The sequence below is a fragment of the Styela clava genome, chromosome 13, assembly GCF_964204865.1.
Source record: "Styela clava chromosome 13, kaStyClav1.hap1.2, whole genome shotgun sequence".
NCBI lineage: Eukaryota > Metazoa > Chordata > Ascidiacea > Stolidobranchia > Styelidae > Styela > Styela clava.
This window is the reverse complement of record NC_135262.1, coordinates 9010084-9032684: the sequence shown is the minus strand read 5'-3', so window position 1 is coordinate 9032684 and position 22601 is coordinate 9010084. Positions and strand designations below refer to the sequence as shown.

Sequence of the window (22601 nt, the reverse complement as noted above, 5' to 3'; positions counted from 1 at the left end):
AAGCCAGCTTCTTCACCATAATTTTCAAGAAACAAAATTACAAATGTCATTTTTGACCAGAAAACTAAAACCAACCTAGTGACCTGTTGGGGATATAAGATACATGTTGGATACATGCATTTCCCGTCTTGTATGGGTAGTCTAGGCCAGAGATAAGAATGCGTGGGTTGCATAGGAGCTTCAGAAGATTATTTTTTCCTATTAGGTTTTTGTGATGACACAATCGAAATTAAAATTGCGCACCGTGTGGCGGTTCCATGGTGGCATCATTGATACCTTAACAAGTACCTTGTTAGGTCATCAATGGTAACATTAAACATAGATTATATTTCTCTATAAACTGTTAATGGCCATGATGCTGAATTAAAAGAGAACCGACGGACAGAGGGGAGTGAATTTTTCCTATCGAAGAAGATTATATTAATATGAAGTCGAGCTTGCTTCCAATCCAGTCAATATTTGGAAAACGAACATTTTGTTCCAGTGGTGACCAAGTTTTTCATTGTCTTCACTCAAGTTGGATTTGAATTATCATTTATCAAAGATTCGGTGTGACTCGAGCCAACTTATTGATATGGCTCTGACTATGACTTCGAGTGATTAACTTGCACAACCTAGTTGTCGGTTATTGTAATGTTATGGGCATAGTACTAAATTTGACTCAGGTATATTCTTTGTAACGCAAAGATATTGGAATTACTAGCACGTACCAGATTGAACTAAATTAAAAACTCGTTTCGCGGGCAGCACACCATTCAAAATTGGCACCTGACCGCGGGCCAAACAAATTTTGCCCGGGGCCGCAGATTGCACACCCCTGCTCTCGACTAGACTGTGGGGTTAAGAACTTCTCCCCAACAATGTTTCATTCCCAATACAAACAGGCATTGTACATTTTTAGCCAATTTATATTTTTTTCTTCATTCCAAAAATCTTTCATACAATCAAAAGCATGCAATCGTTAAACAATGGAAATAGGCCAACAAAATTAATAATTAACATAGGCAGAATTAAATTAATTTGCTAATATATTTCATCAGATTTGTCTCTTGTTCTATATGGGAGGAGAATAAATTGCTGATAAAATTTTGAGTTTAAGTAGTCAAAATACTAGCTACAATTGGTTCAATATACTATGTTACGTTTTGTCACGTTTTTGCCACATCCAATGTTCTCACAATTTCAAACGCTCCCTTTATAATTTTTGTATTTTGATTAATTTATTTAAATTAAGTATCTATATCTTATCTATATCTCATAATACTTATGCAGCAAAATTATCTTTCACAGTTTATATTCGCAAACTACAGCTGGCCACAGAAACTCTGGATAGACGTTGCCCATCCCTTGCAACTCACTCTCAGGATCACGCTGTACGTAGAGGTGCAAGAAAAAATTGTCGTAAGATTCGGATTCTGTTCTCGGCTCGTTTATTGGATACCATTTGATGTAAGAATTAGAAGGAAGTACAGTTCTTGTCTAAACCAAATAAATCAAAAAAATATTAAGAAAAATACCATTCACGATATCGTGGAACTTAAAGGAACTCCATCAAATCATTAAATTCAATCAGGGACTTTGATACATATAGTCTACATTTATTTTTTGTTATGGGCTACTATAATATAATTAAGCAAAATAGAGCAACACAACTGTCACATCAACACTAATAAAACAAGCCAACGTATTTTATTGCGTATAGGTACTTTATTTATAGCTGCGGTTTTAAACAGAAAAACTGAGAAAATTTTAATGATTGTTTTAGTAATCTATACCTACCTCCGGATTAAACGTATTACCAATCCATGCGTACAAGGTGTTCCAATAATCGGGGATTTTCTCTCTCAAATTTTCCATGATTGCCTGATATGTTGCTTCATCTCTTATTACCGCCAGACTGGATCCTTTCAATTCGCAGATTTCCTGGGCGAGGGCATACGTCGTATCCCAAGTTTGGTGAACTTCAGTCCAGTAGCAGAATTCTTGATTCGTCGGGGATACAAATTCACAAACTTCTGACAGTCCTAAAACAAATGAAAAAAAAGATAGAATTTTAATAACAGCTTGATAGAAAAAGCATACTGTTTTATATAGCCTAACTCTTCGACTAAATTAAATATTCAAAGTAGAACAATGTAACTCACCATCAGTAGCCAATGAGCTGCTGACACTCAAAATTGCAATTGCTAAAAATGAAATCATCGTGACTTTCTTGTGAATTTTAAATAAACTTGGTTATGTTAAAATTACACTATATTAATATCACTATGATGATCACAGACTATAACATGATACGAATAAAACACTTGTTTTTTGTGATTAATTATACTATTTTCTGACTTACAATTTTTATTTTCAATATTGTTTTACTGTTTTTGAAAACTAATTTCATCGAATTTCCGAGATATTATTTTATAAGTTTTATACAAAAAGCTCAAAACAGAAATTAGGAAAGTATAGCAATTGTTTAAAAGTAACAGTTTTGGTGAGGCTCTGTAGCTTAACTCGACTAGAGTCAAATCTGAGTGACATTTTGCTAAATCTTGAAGGTACCTGAGTCATGAAGCCTAAAAATATTTTATTTAAAGAAATAAAAATCAACTAAACATATGGATATTTCTTGATTAACGCAAGATGGATTTTTTTTCATATTTACAGTGAATCTGTGAATCTCACTTTTATTCGTTTCATCGTTATTTATCAAATCTACTTGGACTCGTCGCTCAAAGAAGCAGTGATTCAATTTACACTTAATTCGAGAGTAGGCCTACTACTCGAAAAAATTGCTTGAATTTGACACCTAACTTGGAGCTTCAAGACTTGTATACTTGTATATAACTCTTAATTAAAAAAAATAGCATTTTGAAATATGGGAAATCGTTATATACGTTAAATAAAAATCACTATATACGTTAAATATAAAATCATTAAATACGTTGTACAACGACAATGTTTTATTAACCAAATGTTGTAGCAATGTCTTATACTGCGACGAAGTAGTCAGATGGCAAACAAGAACAGTTTATATAAGTTTTCTAGTGATAAAATAATATTGTTATTAATAAGATTTATTCGCTATTAAATGCTGAATGTAATAAACACCACAAATACGAAGTATATTTAATTAGGAACATGACACTTTAACGCGTCAGGCTCCACGTATTCCTTAACATCTCCATATATAGGCTCCATATATTCCTTAACATCATGAAACTGTTGCAATTTCCAAATACTAGACTCTTGGTTTTCTCTCTTGTCTAAATGCATATTTTCCCGTCTTCGTTTTTACCAAGAACGCAAGAGTCTAGCAATAATCAAGTTAGAAATGTGTAATTTCCTGTTTGCTTCAAAGTTTATTGAATTTTTTTAATGTGTTTTTGTGGTTGTTTCTCCAGGAAGAATTAGTAAACACGTAATAAAAAAAATTCTATTTGAATATGTCGAGCGAATTTCAACAAATGCTCACATTTCATGTTCGTTTTATTTTGTATCGTCTTTCTCGATAAAATACATAAAATCATAGGAGCTATTCAAATTTGCAAGGTTTGTAATACTTTTTAGGTTTCACTAAAATCACTAAGCTTAATATTGGTATATTAAAAGTTCATTTTGTCCAACGTGTATAACGTGTTTTTGTGGTTGTTGCTCCAGGAAAAATTAGTCAACACGTAATAAAAAATATTTTTTATTTGAATATGTCGAGCAAAGTTCTAGAAATGCTCACATTTCATGCTCGTTTTAATTTGTATCGTCTTTCTCGATAAAATACATAAAATCATACGAGCAATTCAAATTTGCAAGGTTCGTATTACTTGTTAGGTTTCACTAAAATCACTAAGCTTGATATTAGTATATTAAAAGTTCATCTTGTCGAACGGTAATATATGTTTGCAGTGTATTTTTCTAATGTTAATGTTTGTGACATAGTTTGAAAAACTTTTAATCATTGAATAAAAAGAAGGTACATATATATACTCATTCCCAATATCAGTATATATATACTATCTCGCATTGACATCCTAACACGTGCCAACAGGTCAGGGAGGGGGTGGAGGGAGTCATCATCAGAGGGGGTTTACGACAGCTGCGGATAATGCAACATGGATTCCGCTTTTGTCGTGTCATTAGTGTTTTCTGGAAATTGTAACTTATACATACAACACTCGAAATAACAGATATTTCACAAAACACATTGTTTTTCAATTGGGTTTGCATTTGATTCAGCTATTGAAATGAAAGCCGACACTAATTATAATGAGGTGTCATTTTCCAAAAATTTCGTCTCGTTAATCAGTATTTTGCAACTCAATATACCATTTTAGACATTTAATGACTTTGTGTAGTGAATGTGTATGTTTTAGCACTTTTGACCTTTTTGCAACGTATAAAAAATTGATTGACAGAGCTTCTTCGAATTCTTACACTTTTCACACACATTCTTATCATTTTCAATATTTATTTTCTGTTTTAATAATGAAATTATTAATGGAGTACATGTACACATAATTCAAGTACACTCAAATTATCGAAATGTTGTCAATGGACAAAAGATTAAAAAAGTCGTTTTTCATTTCACTCCTGTTGAACGATAAAAATTTATGCCTGTTTCCTAGTAAAAATCAAGACAGAAGTATTGACGTCATCAAGCGATCTTGCACTTCCGTCCGGTTCTGTTTGAGTTGGAGTATCTCCAGGAAGTCCTTCCCATCCTTAAAAAAACTCAAACTTATTTGAAAAAAGCAAAAATATTAATGCACAACTAATATCTATTAAATCCATTGAACTTTTACTCATTTTTACCAATTACATCAAAAAATACACCCTACCCTACATCTCGAATTTTGATTTCTAAAAACGTCTATTTATTCGAGTATTTATGTCTTTATCAAACTCTGTTTTATTAACTTTTTTCCTAGACAGAGTTTTTAAATTAATTTTTATTTGTGTAAAACTTACCTGCAAAATCGCCACAGGATTTTTCATCGTTAGCCATTGTGTTTACTCCTCCGATGCAAACTGATTGAGACCGGCATGCTTCAGTTCTGAAAGTTAATTCGTTGATTATTACGAAATGTGTATGGATTTTTATATATTCAAATTTAGAAATTTAGTATAGTTTTGTATCTGACTCTACTCACTTCACTCCGGGGCACAATGCATTGGGAATACCAGTGGGGCTGTAGGCTCTGAATTGCAAGAAACCTGGTGTCGTTTGCGATTTGGCAACGGGGGGTATTTTATTCAGTACTTCATCGTTGTTTCCTTGGAGGTATAAGACGGGTTGTACTAGCGATTCTTCCAGGCGACTGCAGTTGAATTCTATGAATGGAGAAATCAAGATTTATTCATATGTCTTCTTGTGTTTCAAAGCAATTTATGACCGCTTGCTTGAATTGTTTAAAAATTGAATTTTTCAATAACTTATAAGTTTTTTTGTTAATGCTACGGTGAATAACTTGTAATACCCTACTTGTCTTCACTGAGATATTGCATGTTATGACTTTAATTGTGTGTTATGTGTAGTCATTTCATTTGAATCGTGAAAAACATCACGGGTCATGTTAAGGCCGGATAAACATGTTGTTGTTTTTTCCGATACAGCTTCCGTACTTCAAAGAAAATAAGTCATACGATACGACACTGTTCATGCTCTACGCGTAAAAATAATCAGAATAGCATTAATTTGAATAATTCTTGTGAATATACAGCCATAAAATAATTTTATTATTTTCTTTGCCATAATAATTTCTGAGTTTATCCCTTATGCAAAGTTTAATAATTTTTCTCAAATAATCCAGAATGCGCTGCCACATAGATATATAGATACATATTGCATGGCCAAGCATGATTTCAGAATTCATATCCTATGTTGAATATGCACCAAGCGTGGAGAAAATTGGCAGGCAGAAAAATTATATGAATAGTTATAAGAAGCATATGAGTACCATCGATTTTTCCGAAGTTACTGATTTCTGTTAAAGTCCTGTTCAATACAGCCCTAATACTTGATTCATCGACTTCGCCATCACTGGTACTGGAAAAAAAATATTGAGTGTTATCGTATATCAGCTAAACTTACCTTGACGGATTCAATACTAGAAAACATTTATGAATATGAACTTCATAGGTTGCTCTTATTATATGCGAACATTCTAATCTATGTTTAAAACTAGCTGCCCAAAAATACCAGATTTCTGGTCAAATTTAGTAGTAGTCAGTGTTCATTAAAAAAAGTGTTTGGTCGAAAAAAAGGTATAAGCACTCTATTATAAGGAATGAACACCTCTTTTTTCAAAACTTTCAAGATATACTCATTGTATAATCGAGCGTAATCATACCGTATATATATAATCCGAAATAATTAGCTATACTTGAAAGATTATGCAATTGTTCTATTTAAATAACTATCTTTATTACCTTTAATTCTATATACTCGCCAAATACATCTTTCCAAGCATTTTCAGCGTTAAAAAAACGCCTCAAACACATTATTTCTAAAATAAATAGTTATAACAAACCGAGACAAAAGAGTGTAGCCCATGAGAATTGACTTTGGACCACCGCTAACTACAACACCATGCTGTAAAGAATCGGTTCCTCCACTCCAAGGATTTTTAGTAAAGGCTGTGGGGGCTCGTGACTGCCAGGTCTGGAAATAGAATCGGTAATATCTAGTAAGCAATGCGTCTAGAATCTAGATGAAACAGAAGTAGTAATTTTGCGTTCCATGTTCAATCGACATTGTTTGTATTCGAAGCAAGATACCTCCTGGCTTTATCATAAATATTTCACACTTCAACAAGAATGAAAAAGAGTAGAAATTCATAATTTATCATTGTTTAAAAATTAAAAAAACTATTGTTCTAAAATTCATTTTGTGTTACAATTTGATCGATTTTCGATCAATCTATTAGACAAAGAGTACCTTGGGATCGTTTTGTTACTATGTTGTTGTTGTTCTTGTAGTTACGGTTACTGGTAAGTTACCGCATATGATTTTCGGGGAAGTGATTATAAAATATTAGGTTTGCCCTCCGTGTCCACATATTTGATCTTAGCTCTCTTGTATTAACAGTGTACGCAAAAATTTAATTGTAAGCTCATTTGTTTAAAATATAAAAACAAAAATTAACAAAACCACCATGCACTATAAGCTTACATTAGTATTGGTAATGTAGTAGAAAACTTCGCTTATAGATGGATCACTTGCGCCGTATACGCTGTAAGCATGATAGACCAAAGTAAAATCTCCTTGTGTAATAGTGCCATCTCGTGTACGCGAGGAACCATCTCCATCGGCACCAGTCCCTGATAATACCTTGAGCGAGAACATGTCTACAGCACCTCCGTCATTCCCGATCCACATGAGAAGATTAAACGGATGCGATGTAGCAGCTAATAAATCGACACCTTGGCTTCGGTTTCTGGAATATAGACACACATAAATCAGTGATTTATTGATTCGTTAGTTGTTTTTATTTTACGTTGACTTGATTAAACAGCTCAAGTATCTATTTTTTAGATTTATGCATTAATGGTTTTCAAAGTAAGTACAAAAAGTTTTCCTACCTGTAATTAGTGTTGTAAGTAATTTGTGTTTCAGGATTGCTTCCAATGCGATAAAACAACTGCAATAAAAATAAAATAAATTGTAAAAATAAATGTTTAAATTACACTTTGATTTGACAAATTACAAATTTTAGGTTTTCAGCTCATTGTTTTATTTTCATATTGACATACATTTATTTAACAAATAATATTGTCTAAATAAGTATATTGCTATACATTTTGCTAGATTATTTATTCATTACCTTATTTCCGGTGTCAAACATATCCTGTCCGCCATCTTTAATATAATTCTGCACATTTCCATCAAAATCATAAACGTAGTCGTAGAAATTTGGCACCAATCGCTTGGTTTCAGCTGCAGATTGATTGAGAGCTGCAATTAGGCTTGTCACGCCTTCCATTGTGGCCCCTGAAATTGATCATTTTTTTTTATACTCTTTTACTATTAAATATAAATTTTGAGAAATAAAAGTGTTTTCTTGGATTTACCTCCACATGCTCCACACAATTCAAGCCAGAGATTGCATTTTTGAAATTTCAAATAAAGTTGTAAATATGTAAGATAAACTCCTAATTTCCGACAGCGATGTTGAAGGACTATTTAAATGATAGCCTATGAGTTTAATACATATTTGAGGACTAACAAAATATATTAGACTCGGAGTGGCGCATCGTGCAAAGCGTTAGAAATGCGCCCGCCACCGCACCTTGCATCCCATGCAGGGATAGTCATGGGAGAGAGGATAGCTGGACTCCTCGCCGCCGTAGAGTAGTAGTTCACGTAACCGCTGGTCGCTTGCAGCTGCCTCCAACACCAAGTCCATGCTTAACAAATAAACGGCTAGCTAATCCCATACCCGACTTGGACTGCTAACCGGAAGAGGCCGTTGTTCGACATACAATTAAGCCGTTTTATCGGATTTCCTCACTTCCTGGATAAATATGTAAATCCTATCCTAACCTAAATCAATAGCTCCACAAAGTCAGTTACGAGAAATTGATGATTCACCTTCATTTTCATCTTATTTTGAGATACAGTATATATATGATGGAATACCTGTACCAAAAATAATATTTCATATATCGAAAGTACGAACAACGTTGAAATACAATTTTTTTCACCTGGTTTTGGTGCAGTTTTCAATGGAAAATGTTTGCTGTACATAGATTGCAATGTTCCACCAAAATCTCTTAAAAATCCAGTGTTTGTATAATATTTCAACTTGGCATCAGTAGATGCTTGGCTGATTTCGACATCGTTAGGAACATGCCATACCATAACATCGGAAGCCTGAAGGATATTGAAGAGTAAATGTAAAATAAAATGAAAAAATGGGTAAAAATGGTTGAAAATTAGATTATCAAACGTTGTAAGGTACGGCGGCCAACAGCTCGTACTTACTGTACATCTGAGCAATATCGTGTATAAAATGGTTCCACAAATAGTATGTATATACGTCCATACACGTGTAATTGGAATTTTGTAAAGGCAGTCCTCGTAGTCGTTATAAAATAACAACTATTTACTTTATGTTAAACATTTAGGATTTGTTTACTTGTAGCGAATAGTATGCAGGACTCTTGTAATCCCCACTCGTAGCTCCTTCAGCGGATCCGAACGTGTTGAAATTCTCCCAATTTCCGTTTCCTGTTTATAAATTAAGCTTACTAAGGTTTGTTCCGCATGCTAAACGTAGTGATATAAAGCGTGCACGTGTAATTAAATAATGTAGGTAATTTCAGGTAGCCGAAAGATCAAGGTTTTGAGTAACATACCTGGATATTTTTCACTAGATTTTCCCTGATCGCTTGACCAAAGATCACCAGATGTACATTTTCCGTATATGTTGTTTTCGTGAATGCTGGCAACCAACGTCCATCCTCCACCCGCCGATTCCATATCACAGAAAACCTGAGTGCCAAGAAAAAGATTTTTCAGATTTGCAAACTGTATTAAAAATAATATTGTACTTGAGTATATCTATACACAATATAAATTTGATAAACGCCAATTTCTTTCATTCCTGAAAGCAGCATGGATTAGAATTCCAGTACCTCGATAGGGGACGATGATTCCGTTGGTTGTATTGTATAGACACCAGATCTTGATTGACCGCTTTCCCTTAAATGAAAACATGATTCCGAAGGTGTTGCACGCGATCCTTCATTTCCGAATGCTGGAGGTAAAACACGAGTATTTAAAGGATGTTAATTACCTGAAGTAAAATTTTGAGTTCGAAACACAAGCTCTGGGTGAAAAAGTTTGGGATGACTACTTCCCGAACTGAAAATAATTATACAAAGTATAATTCTCAACACCTTGCTTTGAGTTAGCAAACATAAAAAAAAAACATGATAAATAACATCTTAAAATCAGACACTTCTAGCGCTATTGAGCTATTTCTTTGGGCACGACAAGCTGTTTATGCACAACCTACGGGAAGAGCAGAATAAAAACACGAAGAAACGTGGTCTCCGTCAGTTTATTACAGATAATTTTTTTTTTCGACCAGTTCAACTCTTTTGAAATGATAACTAGAGAAAGTCGATTGTTAGAAGAAATTGGTCTTTGCCAATATTAAATTTAAAAGAAAATACCGAAAATAGTATTTAGCTTACATCGCCCTGGTTCTCCTTTTATACCAGGATTCCCTTGATGTCCTGGAGGTCCCTGTTGTTAGAACATAAGTTATTTTTATGCATCGCTATATGCTGGAAAATGTAACGGTATATATTGGTATAGAAAAAACTTCTTACCAGTGACCCCGGTTTTCCGGGCCTTCCGAGATCTCCCTTCGGGCCGCGAAGCCGGGTGTAAAAATCGCTTTCCTAAAATATAAAAATTTATACTTTTATGCACTGTGCTATATTACGATTTGACTTATGTTGAAAATAAAATAAAAGTTTATAAAAAAAGGCTATAGATACATTTCGTGTCTAATAAATGGTGTAGGCTCATTACTATAAATTTTCAATTGTATTGTTTTTATCGGTTTCATCTAGCAGCACTATATTCAATATTTTTACCGAAAGAGGCATGCACGCCTCTCCGTACATATTTAGTCACAAGAAGTCATAGTCTCAAAATGAAATCAACGACAAAATAATTAAGTACAACCCTTTCTAAACGTAACATATATCTACAGTAAAATCAATGTCATAAGTTTTTTAAGTTTCATATTTTTATCTTTATACACTGCAAAATATTTTGTATACATGTTTTACTTACAGCACCACTTTTTCCTAGAACAACGCTGCTACCTCCAGATGCATCGTCGACTCCGCACAAGCAAGAACACGTACCCATATCTACCCCAATCGAGTTGACAAGGGTTGAACAAAGTAACATGACCAGAGATAAAAATAACACCGGCCTCTTCATATTGAATGGCTCGTTAATTATCTATATATAATTTCAGCGGAATAATATCTTCGTCGTCTTTGAACTGCTAAAACCAAGGAAGCACAAATTGAATAAGAATATCGGTAACAATACTTGGATATACACAAACAGAATGCTCTAGAAATGTTCATTCAACTAATCACATCAGTATTGCTATTGAATCAAGCAACAATAACCTACTACATAAAATACCGAGTTTACAGTTTGATTGCGGAGCAGTACTACTCACTTTCAGACTGAAACATCTTTGCAACGTCGAATCATGATATACTTACCGACTGTTATCAAATCAAAAAACCTGTTTACATGTTTTCTTGGGAAATACCGTGTTGACCCAGATCTGGCATAATTTAGATGGATCTTATTTGTGTACTACATGCTCTTTTAGGAGTAAGTCAATAAGTTATATTTAATTAGGACCCGAAACCGGTAATCAGGCCATTTCGGAGTTTCTGTTTTTGCGGTTATCCAATCCTAACGGTCAACATAAGATTTTCTATGAGTGTATTTGGTTTGGCATATTTATAAACTCGTCTGAAAACTGAATTTAAGTCCAGCCCATCGATGAACGAGAATGGAATCTATAACGTATCTACTTGACAAACACACAAATCCCGTGGGAGTCAATTGGTATTAGGGATTACAAATCGAAAGTAACCACTATGGCATGTTGGGAATTGGAATTTTTCTATCTATGACATGTTATGAGTTCAACTCAAGATAGAAGCGCTAACGTAAATTTCTTCATTTAATATTGCAATCATTTTTAACATTACACAAGCTGCATATAGAAATATTACAGCTTGTGAAAGACAAATAAAAATTTCACTCATTGAATTTCGACATTGTGAAAAAATTTATTTATATTCCTTATATTTAAAAACGAGAAAATCATTCAATTATTACATTCAACAATTGTGGTCCCCATTACCGCTTTCAAATCATGTGGTTGTAAAATCCATTTCCAGTACAGTGTTCCGGTATCACGATCTATTTTTAAATCAATACGTAAGTTATTAGAAAAATTATCTTCTTTTGAGATAATAAATTGGCATTCGCATTTTGATAAAATTATCCTCTATCAAATACTGTCCATTTTAAGGAACTGCTAATAATCCCACAGATTTTACATGCGATTCCGCCTGGAGATAGATATTCCTGACATTATACGGAAGATGTTGGGAATGAAATTCAATTTTATTACCAAAATTACAATATTGCTTTCAATGAAGTAAATGGATACACCGTGTTAATAATAAGTTTCAGCATGCGGGAAAAATCCGCCAGCCAATCTTTTATTTTTATATATTTGAAAGTAGAGAGTAATTAGAAGACCTTGTGAACTACTTACTCACTCATTGTCATAACGAAGAATAACACAGAACTGCAAAAATTTAATTAATTCAAAATAATATATGCAGTAAATCCTACACATCATTAAGCAAAGCTCATTTTCCATCGTAAATTTATCTTTTGTAGACCATCGTGATTATTCTGTAGTCAATTTAATAACTTGATGTCATCAATCAGGTTGACGTAATGTTGTCTGAAATTTTCAAGTCACGTCTCAGATATCTAAAATTGGAACTGAAATGCCTGTCAAAAGTCATAAGATAACATAGTACAAAACAAAGAAAATAATTTTAATAATTTGCATCTTCTGTCATAGAGGGAAACTGAAGATGAAGTGTAATTCAGCTTATGCCAAGACCGGTGAGTATAAAGCACAAGTGTAAATGACTTACGTTATCAACCAATCATGCTTGTCATCAATCTATTAATCTAACGGTAAACTATTGACTATTGATTGATTGCTAAATTCATGATAAATGCTTCGTCCGTTACGTCAATCTACCTGGACACATATAGACCAGATAATAAGATTTTCAAGTATTGTACCACAATTAATTGTTGGTGGTTTGGTTCTAGACGAGTTAAATTTGTTCTTCTAAGGCGTATTTCTGAATATTTTGTTAAAATAAAAATGTCAATGGAATTTTTAACAAACCAAAATGACCCTGAATGTTGGCCAGTACAGTTCACTATGGAGGCACTTGGCTTAAAATATATTAAAGTGGATCAAGAACTATCGAATGGTATTTTTCAAAAAAAGTCCGCTCAACGGATTCCCGCTATCCGTGATGGCAATTTTGTACTATCTGAAAGGTAGGTTCTAGTAGTTGTGATAGATTCTATAGTATTTTATATATACTGATAAAAAAGTATGCTTACGTAGGGTTACCCGAATAACTTAGTAACCAAACTGTACAAAAAGTATCGTGATCGTACAAAAAGTCTATTGAAATCATATAGTTGTTGTTCACTGAATTTGTGATATTTTATTTTCCTTCATCAATCATATAAAAACACCTATTTCCGTTTTATTATTATATATTATTTGTTAAGCCGTGCAATCGCTACATACTTGTGTAACAAATATGGATCTCAAACAAGAAATACTGGATTGTATCCCGAAGATGTTGAAAAGCGAGGATTGGTTGATATGATGATGTACATTGATTTGGAAGCAAGAAGAAAAGTTTTGTCATATTTGGTTAGTCAAGCACTAGAAATCTTAGACAATCTATGTAAACATAGAATGTCCTTGATATATATACTAATTTACTTTCACGAAGAATATATTTATCAAGTACTAATTCTTAGCATTGAGACAAGTCAAATTTTATGAAAAATCGAATGCGTTTTGTTATATGTATATATTTGACTGACATCAGCTACACAGTCTCGAGAAGAATAAATGTTTTTATAAGAGTTTTTTTAAGTCGATTCGAGATTAGTAGTAATATATTCATGCTTTGTAGAACATCGACGAAGTACTGAACGAAGGACAATGGCTAAATAACGAACATCTAAACACAGTCAAGCAGATTGTTTCACAATACGAGAAAAAATTATCCGAACATCATTACATTGCATATGAGGAACTAACAGTTGCAGGTATGGTGTCTTCGTTTATTCTAGCGGATCGTAGAAACTAAAGACCACATCCACTAATTGTGGAGGCATAGGAAACTCGTTCGCAATATGCAGACAAAAACTCATGATTTCTAAAAAGGGACTAAGGAATAAATGTATTTTACCACACATGAACAAGATCAATTTTATATTTATATCTGACAGATATTTTATGAATGTATCTGGTCAAGTGTACAACTGCTAAACATTTTTTTCTATCTATTCATAAAATGATTATTGATATCAGAGGGGTCGCTTTTAAACGTGCCTTTATTTTGGGCAATTACACAGGAATCGATTCTCTGACAGTAGTACCATTCTAACGTTGTAAATTAAGTGTTTTCGATATTGAAGGAATCAGTAGCAGGTCTTTCTCGGAATTCAATAGGATACTTGAAATCGCTTGTCATCAAAATTAATGCGCGGTTTCCCTGGCAATTTTGGATTGAAGTCTATGACAACATGAGAAATTTGACGTATAACGCTAAATTAAATTTGTATTCATGAGAAAATTCAGATCTGCAATGACGCTGTCTAAGTGCCCATGCTTAGTTCTTGTTCCAAATTGTTATCGGGATTGGAGGTTCAAAGTACCCCAGTCACAAAGCCTTACGATACTACGAAAAAAACAGCTTTACAAAACTGTGTACAGAAAAAGTTGGCGAATATTCTTTCTAATTAAAATACGTACCGTAGGTTTAGACATATTTCAAACAAAATAAGTGCCCGTGATTCGTCAAGGCATAAAAAGTAGAAATGTATATATATACGTATATTGAAATAGATTACATTATCAGAAATTAAATAGGTGCAACTGCAAATATATTTTGGATAATGCCGACTAGAGTTAGCTTGACAAATTCTATTCAAAACTTTCAGAGACATTTTTATTTGACGATCAGTAGAGGTTGCGCGAGACTAACTCCCAATCCTTTCTCTATGCATTTGCGCTAGTGGATCCGTATGCATGTAATGCAAGGATGCTGTAGCAGGAATAAAATATCATAATATGCAATTCAAGAGTCCTGCTGCACACTAACACAAATATATTTCTGTAACGTTTCGTCTGACCAAAATCAGACTTCCTCAGACAAGCAGTTTACAACAAGCCAAGTTGTTGTAAACAAGTTGTTGTAAACTGCTTGTCTGAGGAAGTCTGATTTTGGTCAGACGAAACGTTACAGAAATATATTTGTGTTAGTGTGCAGCAGGACTCTTGAATTGCATATTTTTATTTGAGTCGTCATATTTTTGTTTTTTGTTCAGATTTCTTCTGTTACGTCACAATTTGTCTTCTTGATGTTGCAAAATTTAACTTCAAAAACTATCCTCATGTTAGCGCATGGAAGTCAAAGATTGCCGATATACCGTTCGAATTCGAAACAGTCGGAAGCAATATTGATGAATTAAAGAAAAAATACCAAAAATGTTTAGATGCGTTAAAATATTTTGATTTTATTCCTAATTGCATTTTGTATTCTCCATTATTTTTGTGAGAACATTTGGAACACTTATATTAACTATAGTATAATAAATACGATTTTTTTCGTTCCTCATTAACTTCAACTGAGAGATTGAAAAATTATAACACTACAACAAAAGATTTTAAAATGAGCTATTGTTTTTAAAAAGATTAGGTTACTTTCGTTAAGGACTTCATGTTAATATCTGTAATTTATTGCGATATGATTTTTAGATTTTTATGAATGGTGTGATATGAATTCGAAAGTATCTATTGAGCAAAAATAAAAACATTTTACGTCCCGAAAGTCTGTGGCGCATCCAGAGCCACTATATTTCTCAAATTCTTCACTGTGAGATGTACAAAATTGGGTAGATTAAACGCCGAAGTGCAAAATATTCAAATTTCATACATAATCATGGTTTAAAACACCAAGGCGCCAAATTCAAAATAACCATGTCCAAAAGCTAAGGTGAATTATCACGTTGCCATTGATGCATATATCGTTGGTTTGTTTAATAAGTCTCAAATATCTTATTTTTTATCGGAACCGATGACAATATGGTATGCCTACTTGATATATGTATACAATTGTTTACTGCTGTATATATATTATATTATACCTCATGACTTTATTTATTGCCAAATTGTTTTATATGACCATAGTCATATTAATATTCCATACAGTCTAGTTTAAAATTGACATATCGCGGTATTAATATTATTATTAAGTCACAGAATTCATTTCATGGAGCTCGGTATTGTCAGTGTCAAGCTTGAACAAAGAAAATTTTGTATAATGATCGGAGTATGTACCAAACCAGTTGTTGTGATTTCAGTTACTAAATCATTGTTGCTATTATTCTTTCGTCGTTTTGTAACTTTGTATGGCCCCTAACGACGGAGATATCGAATGTTTTCCGTATTCAGTCTTTGTGAATGCGGTGATGAGTTTGCAAATACGTTTGATTGTATTAAATAGTCAAAACAAGCCGAATTGATCTGTAGTTCACACCATGAGTGGAGAGTCTTTAAATAAAACTTTCTCATTGTACATAGATGTGTTTAGAAAAACAAACTTATATGTTCTATTGATAATTTCATTTAATCTACTGGTAGAGTTGGGGATGGCAGTGCTTAGATCATTTGAAATGTTAGTCTGTTAGCAAACAACAATATTTTGTTGGACTAAATATAATTATTAGAGAATTGCGGCACGATGATACAATATGAGATTTTGCAGGTCGAGCACAAATACGATGTGAAGATAAGAAAAAGGGATTGGAAGGTCGTTCACACTCGATAGTGTTTGGAACGTTCAATTTACATTTAAAAAAGCGTATATAACATACGTGGGTGTTGGGACAATTGATGGAGGGCATCAATGGGTTGCCTCTCATCTAACAGAAATATGTTCTTGCGTAGCAACGTTTACCGATGACTATAATACAGGCGATATCAATATTTTGAAAAATGGTTCTTCTAGGAATCTAGGATGACAGTCATGTGATTTAATCATGTCCATGTGGCGATTCTCAGTTAATATTTCATACAAAACAACTTCTTTAGTTTTTTTTAATGTCTTATATTTCAATGGCGCCAACCCTTCCTCAGATGCAATTAAAACATGGTGATTGCTAATCGATGTTGCAACAATTCGGGATGTCAGCTAATTTGACATAGCTGAAACTTTTGACAAGCTTTGATCAAAGAACTACGACTGATTAGGTGCAGTCGGAAATATCTTTAACATATCGAATGTGTTACTCATAGAAAATCAATTTTTGACTATTACAGTTTGTATTCTTGAGACCTAATATAAAAAATGCCATTAGAATTTTTCTTTAGTCCGACGAGTCCGTCATGTCGCGCGGTGTGGATGTTGTTAGAACATTTTAAGGGCTGTGGAGCTGATTATGAAGAAAAAGTAGTTGACGTACAATCAGGAGCACACAAGACAGAAGAATACAGGAAAATTAATGTGTTTGAAAAAGTCCCAGGATTGAAAGATGGCGATTTCTGCATGGGAGAAAGGTATTCAAATTTAAATTTACCTCTGAGTTCAGCATTAATGATCGGGAGTGAAATTAACCAGGAAACCAAACAATTTCCAGATCCATGATTATTTTATTAGATTTCTTATAATATATTACACTCAAATTTTACTCTTTTACCAAATGAACAGTCATTGTATTGGTATATATATACATAGAATGTAAAGATGAAACCAACGTGAGATGTAATCGTAGGCATACAGTATTTACTTCTCGGCACAAAACGTTACAATTATGTCGAAATTGTGATAGCAACAGTTATATTTTCCTCCTGTATTGATAGAATATTTTTAGGAAACAGAAACCCCGTAAAACAGAGGCAAGCAATAGGGGTTTTGGCAAATTTCCCATTATATTTACTATTGTAATTGACTTTATTTCAGTCGATCGATAGCCGCTTACATTTGTCGACAATTGGAAGACGAAAAAAAGCAAGATGCTCTGTATCCCCAAGATCCGAAATGCAAAGCCAAAGTGGACTCTTACCTCTACCGTGATATAACAGAATTAACCAAAGCTTTCGATTATCTGGTAACATTCTATATGATGCCCTAGTAGTTGTTTTACCTCCAAAACCTCCAACTAAATTATTTGAAAGAAATTTTTTTCCAAACTCAAAGAACGTTTGTGTACAGCGTTATAGCATGAACAGCAAAAAACACATTATTTTTAAATATTGATTACTTTGATCATCGAATTGGCATACGTACTTCCTACCTTAAAACTCACAAAGTTTAATCATTCACGACATGCTATCATGATTATATATTAAGTTAATACAAAGCAATCAAATACTTTTTATTTCGGGTCAATATATATATTTGCTGGATTACATGGCGCATCAAAAATAACGAATACTCTAGTCTAACATCTCAGTAGTGAGGACATCATTTGTGATACACTTTCATTCTCTTTTGAGTAATGTCGTCAATATAAATGTTTCTTCCCAATATTTTTAGAATATCGGAGGAGTTTTCTTCCGAGGCGAAACGAATATGTGCAAAGAATACGAAGAGGATGTAAAAAACTATCTTGATGCCGTTGAAAAATTTCTTACGGAGAATAAATTTATCGCTGGAAACCATTTGACAGTCGCAGGTATATATGATTTCATTTCCACATCTAACCGTGGTTTTATAAAAATTGTATGTCATATTATTGAAGCATATTGGTATATAAATAAACACGTTTTGTCTGCTATTCGATACACAGATTTCTTTGCTTACGTCACTACTGGCTTGATTTACCAACTCTCGGAAAATTTTGAAGACATGAGCTCATATCCTAAAATATTAGAGTGGAGGAAACATATTTCGGAACTATCCTGTCATAAGAAAACCTACGAAGATCCCATGGAGATGACTAGAAATGCATACAGAGCAAAGAGAGGGCTGCAATAGTTTATAATCTATTTTAACACCTTTTTGTAAGAAATTGTGAACTTCCTGCTATCTCGTGAATTTTATAAATATATATATATTTAATTATATAATTTGAAAACCTCGTTTAGAATTATTAGTCGATTTCATATGAATACAAATAAATTGGATGGCATTTTATGGTGAAATTGATTTATAATTTACAACCATGTGGTATGAAAGCTGCAGGGTGGTATTCTTGGAGTGTAGTTATCCTGAAATATCGTTAATTTGAGAATAACAAAATACAAATTTATTTAGAGAAATATAAGAATAAAAATTTTTTTTAAGGGTTTTAAATATAATATATTTTGCCAAATAAAATTGGGCTTAGAATCTCACATAAGATAACGTGATATGTAGAACGTACCTGACCATTGTTTTGTCTGACAAGCCCTATTTATACTTTAACCACGTGATGGACGGCAAAACTCAAATATAAAAATATTTCTTGGTCTAACAATATTCGTAAATAAAACAAGAGAGCTACGCACAAATATATGGACACGTTAGACCAGAGCGAATCAGTCCTTACCGGTACCTTTGACGCTACCGGTACCCTCAAAAAAGTTCTGAATTTCCAATAGCAAGAATTTTGCAGAATCAAAACGTACAGCCAGTCATGACACTGACTAAAATCCGTGTTCCCATGGATAAAAAATAATACAGCAAAATTTTAGACGAAATATCAAATGTCATAGAATTCACGCAAAATTTTGAAATAAATAAAAGTAATAGCCTTCTAGCGAAAAAATTAATCTTTAACCACTGAAAATTTCAAAGCAATTGGTCCAGTATTCGAAGAGAAAAGCGACTTTTTAAAAACGTGTCAAAGAACAAGAACAACAACAACATAATATTGAAACGATCGTTATGTCCACTACGTGTCCAAAAATATAATTTAAATGTAACCTATGTTCTATGCCTATTTGATATTTGGATAGTTACGCATCTGTTTATCGCGCATAAAGGGCACACACGCAATGTATATCACGGTAGATGTTTTGCGCCCACTAGCGTATTCACAATAGTATTTTTACAGCTGGGCTTTGATTTTTTCTAAATTTATAACAAACTTTGCACAACACCGTATACTATTATAGAGAATAAAATAGCCTAAATATCAAGGAGGTGAGAACATTTTTTTTGTCTGTGCTTTTATATAGTTAACTAAGTTTTAATTTGAAATCTATAATAAGCGTAGTGTTCATTACCGTACACACTAACCATGGTGTCGAATGCGATTAGAAAAAAATGGAGAATTATTCGAAAAAAAAAACTGTAAACATATACTCAAGCTGGATGAAATAAAGCAATTTTTGTCAACAATTTACAATCTATTATTCAGTCAAATTTATTCTTTTTGAAAATAAACTAAGCCTCAAACTAAAGTTTTATGAAAACAACGAAAGTGCCCATGTTCTATTGCAATAATTTATTCAAAATACAATACACAATAAAAATGACATTTTATCCATTTCTCGAAATCAGTCATTTAAACTGACTAAGTATTCAAGCTACATCCATACCAATACAGCTGATGTGCTAAGCACAATAGGGTAAAGTAGGGAAGGTTGGGACTTTTTCTTTTGCATATTTTGAGCCCTATATTCTACACATTCATTTCGGTTTGCGGGGCTAATGCAGAAAGGGGTAAATGTAGTATTTATTCGTCGACTAAGAAATTCCCTAGCAACACACAACTTTTCACTGAAATGCTTTAAAAAACGTCTGTCAAGTGTCCCACTGGGGTACACTTGTGGGGCACATTCGGACAGGCACTGGGGCACATTCAAAACGAACAAAAAACGATGGTGTAATTTATAAAATAAAATAGGAAGGCTGAGGACCATAGGATATTTGGATGCGGATAGGGTAGTAGTGGCTTGGGCTAGGACAGGTGATTAGGAATGTGGGAAGTTGTTGGACAGGAAAAATATAAAGGGATGTAGATGGGAAAGCTGAGGGGGATAGTGTAGTTGCAGTAGTTAGTGAGTTGAGGACTAATTAGAAGAAATGCTGAGAGGGTCGAAGAGTTCCTTCAGCTTTTTTTCCTAGCCACGACCCACACTGCCTCACCCTAATCAACCTTTCTACTCCTCGGTCCAACGCTCCTCCCCTCTCTGCCTTAGCCTCCACCCACTGTCCTACCTATTCTCATCTTTCCCATCCTCGATCCATCGCCTTATACCTAGCACCCCTTCTCTCTCGAGTCCTCCTGCAGTCTCCTACCGCCCGCAACCTCCTAACCTCAACCCACCGCACCATATCGCCTCGTTACCTCCGTCTCAGACCCAATCCCAGCCGCTCCTCGCCAACGTTCCGATCCTTACATCTAGCCTTTTTAGTCTACGTTTATGCTAACTTCCATGTGTTATATGGCCCAACTATGCCAATGAGATCATTTCAACGTATGTCGATGAAACATGCCCATAAGGTTGAATGACTTTGTGAGATGTTATTAGGGTTATAGTTAAGTTTGAAACAAATTTATATCTCGTTGAGGATATATGATGATAAATGTTTTAAATTTGAAAATGGCGTCCTATTTACATCATTTGTCGAGCCAGTTAATGCAGGCTTATTTTCTGGAATCTCAAATGGTATTCGACCACTATAATTTGTAGCTTTAAACCTTGCTACTGTTAACTTGCTATGCTACTGGAACATGATCTGATTACATCATGTTACTACATTTTGTAGAGTAGTACCTCTACTCAGCGGTACCTATTTGTACTGACGAATTGGCAGGAAATGCTTGTGGATCGTATTCCTGTAAAAAGCAGGCTGAAAGTAGTTCCAGAAAGAAAGTAAGTGGGCAGCGGATATGGTAGTTGCTGAAGAGCGCAGCGGTTCAAGGATAGGAAACATGAAGGAACAGAGAAGTTGGGCGAGAAGTCGGATAGGACAGCTGAGAGATTAGAACGACTTAGAGGATAGGGCAATGGTTGGGGAAATGAAATATGATGGAGATAGGAAAGTGGACCCAAATTATGTATGCTGAGAGAGGCGAGTCGAGTATAGAAAAGCTTGTCACTGCCAACATATCAGCAGAGGTGGATAGGAAGGCCGGAGAGCAGTGCCCCATTCTTTTAAGTTTTCGAACTAATATCGGAAAAAAATAAGTTATAGTTATCATACCGACACCACCTTATCACCACCTTAAATGTAGATTACGTTGTAACTCGCAAAACAATCGACTTCCCACCGTTTTTAAATTCATCAGTGGCAAATCCAGAAATTGAAACTTGCAGAATTTAACCTAACGGCAGGCTTCCCTCAAACTTGTATGACCTCTTCGATGAAATCGCACTAACTTGAAAAAATAAGAGCATGTTTTTAAGCCGATTGTGGAATGCAAAACAATTAGACACAAGTGGCACACAATTTTCAGTCCCTCCTGTGTTAGTAATTTCCAAAGAGTTTTATTCGTGACTTCAGTCTCAGGAACATCAGCATATTTTGATTTATTCATATTCAGTATTTAGCGGTTAAATATTCCAAAACTCGGGGTTATCTGCCATAGTGTCCTTCATTAAAATTTGTCAAAGCTTTGCATGCGGTTTAGAACTTTGAATCATACTATAATTTTCCTGAATTAATGCGATTTCATGAAAGAGGATTTCCAATTGATAAGGTCCGAATGTTGAATTTTTATTAAAATTGAAATTTTTGTTGCTGAATTCAAAATCGATCTAAAGCCGTCAGTTTTGCAATTT

The 22601-nt window shown here is 33.9% G+C and overlaps 4 protein-coding genes across 4 annotated transcripts; 2 read left to right on the top strand and 2 right to left on the bottom strand.

Annotated features, from left to right (window-relative positions):
* Positions 1 to 920: 920 nt before the first annotated feature.
* On the bottom strand, positions 921 to 2641 carry LOC120332816 (uncharacterized). The gene is made up of 3 exons (XM_039400134.2): positions 2145 to 2641; positions 1780 to 2024; positions 921 to 1479 (listed from the first exon to the last, which is right to left on the bottom strand). The coding sequence occupies exons 1-3, from the start codon at positions 2200 to 2202 to the stop codon at positions 1285 to 1287; spliced, it is 498 nt and encodes a 165-aa protein (XP_039256068.2). The 5' UTR covers positions 2203 to 2641; the 3' UTR covers positions 921 to 1284.
* Positions 2642 to 4436: 1795 nt separating this feature from the next.
* On the bottom strand, positions 4437 to 11117 carry LOC120332903 (uncharacterized). The gene is made up of 15 exons (XM_039400247.2): positions 10799 to 11117; positions 10327 to 10398; positions 10189 to 10240; positions 9625 to 9746; positions 9346 to 9481; positions 9126 to 9217; positions 8692 to 8860; positions 7812 to 7978; positions 7570 to 7628; positions 7160 to 7424; positions 6519 to 6649; positions 5946 to 6034; positions 5139 to 5319; positions 4957 to 5042; positions 4437 to 4709 (listed from the first exon to the last, which is right to left on the bottom strand). Exons 1-15 carry the CDS (start codon positions 10949 to 10951, stop codon positions 4597 to 4599), a joined length of 1887 nt encoding a protein of 628 aa, XP_039256181.2. The 5' UTR covers positions 10952 to 11117; the 3' UTR covers positions 4437 to 4596.
* A 1796-nt stretch (positions 11118 to 12913) lies between these two features.
* LOC120332776 (glutathione S-transferase 1-like) lies at positions 12914 to 16660 on the top strand. The gene is made up of 4 exons (XM_039400090.2): positions 12914 to 13138; positions 13379 to 13526; positions 13795 to 13930; positions 15215 to 16660. The coding sequence occupies exons 1-4, from the start codon at positions 12957 to 12959 to the stop codon at positions 15442 to 15444; spliced, it is 696 nt and encodes a 231-aa protein (XP_039256024.2). The 5' UTR covers positions 12914 to 12956; the 3' UTR covers positions 15445 to 16660.
* Positions 16661 to 17187: 527 nt separating this feature from the next.
* LOC120333098 (glutathione S-transferase 1-like) lies at positions 17188 to 19018 on the top strand. The gene is made up of 4 exons (XM_039400449.2): positions 17188 to 17444; positions 17848 to 17995; positions 18424 to 18562; positions 18677 to 19018. The coding sequence occupies exons 1-4, from the start codon at positions 17236 to 17238 to the stop codon at positions 18862 to 18864; spliced, it is 684 nt and encodes a 227-aa protein (XP_039256383.2). The 5' UTR covers positions 17188 to 17235; the 3' UTR covers positions 18865 to 19018.
* Positions 19019 to 22601: the final 3583 nt, after the last annotated feature.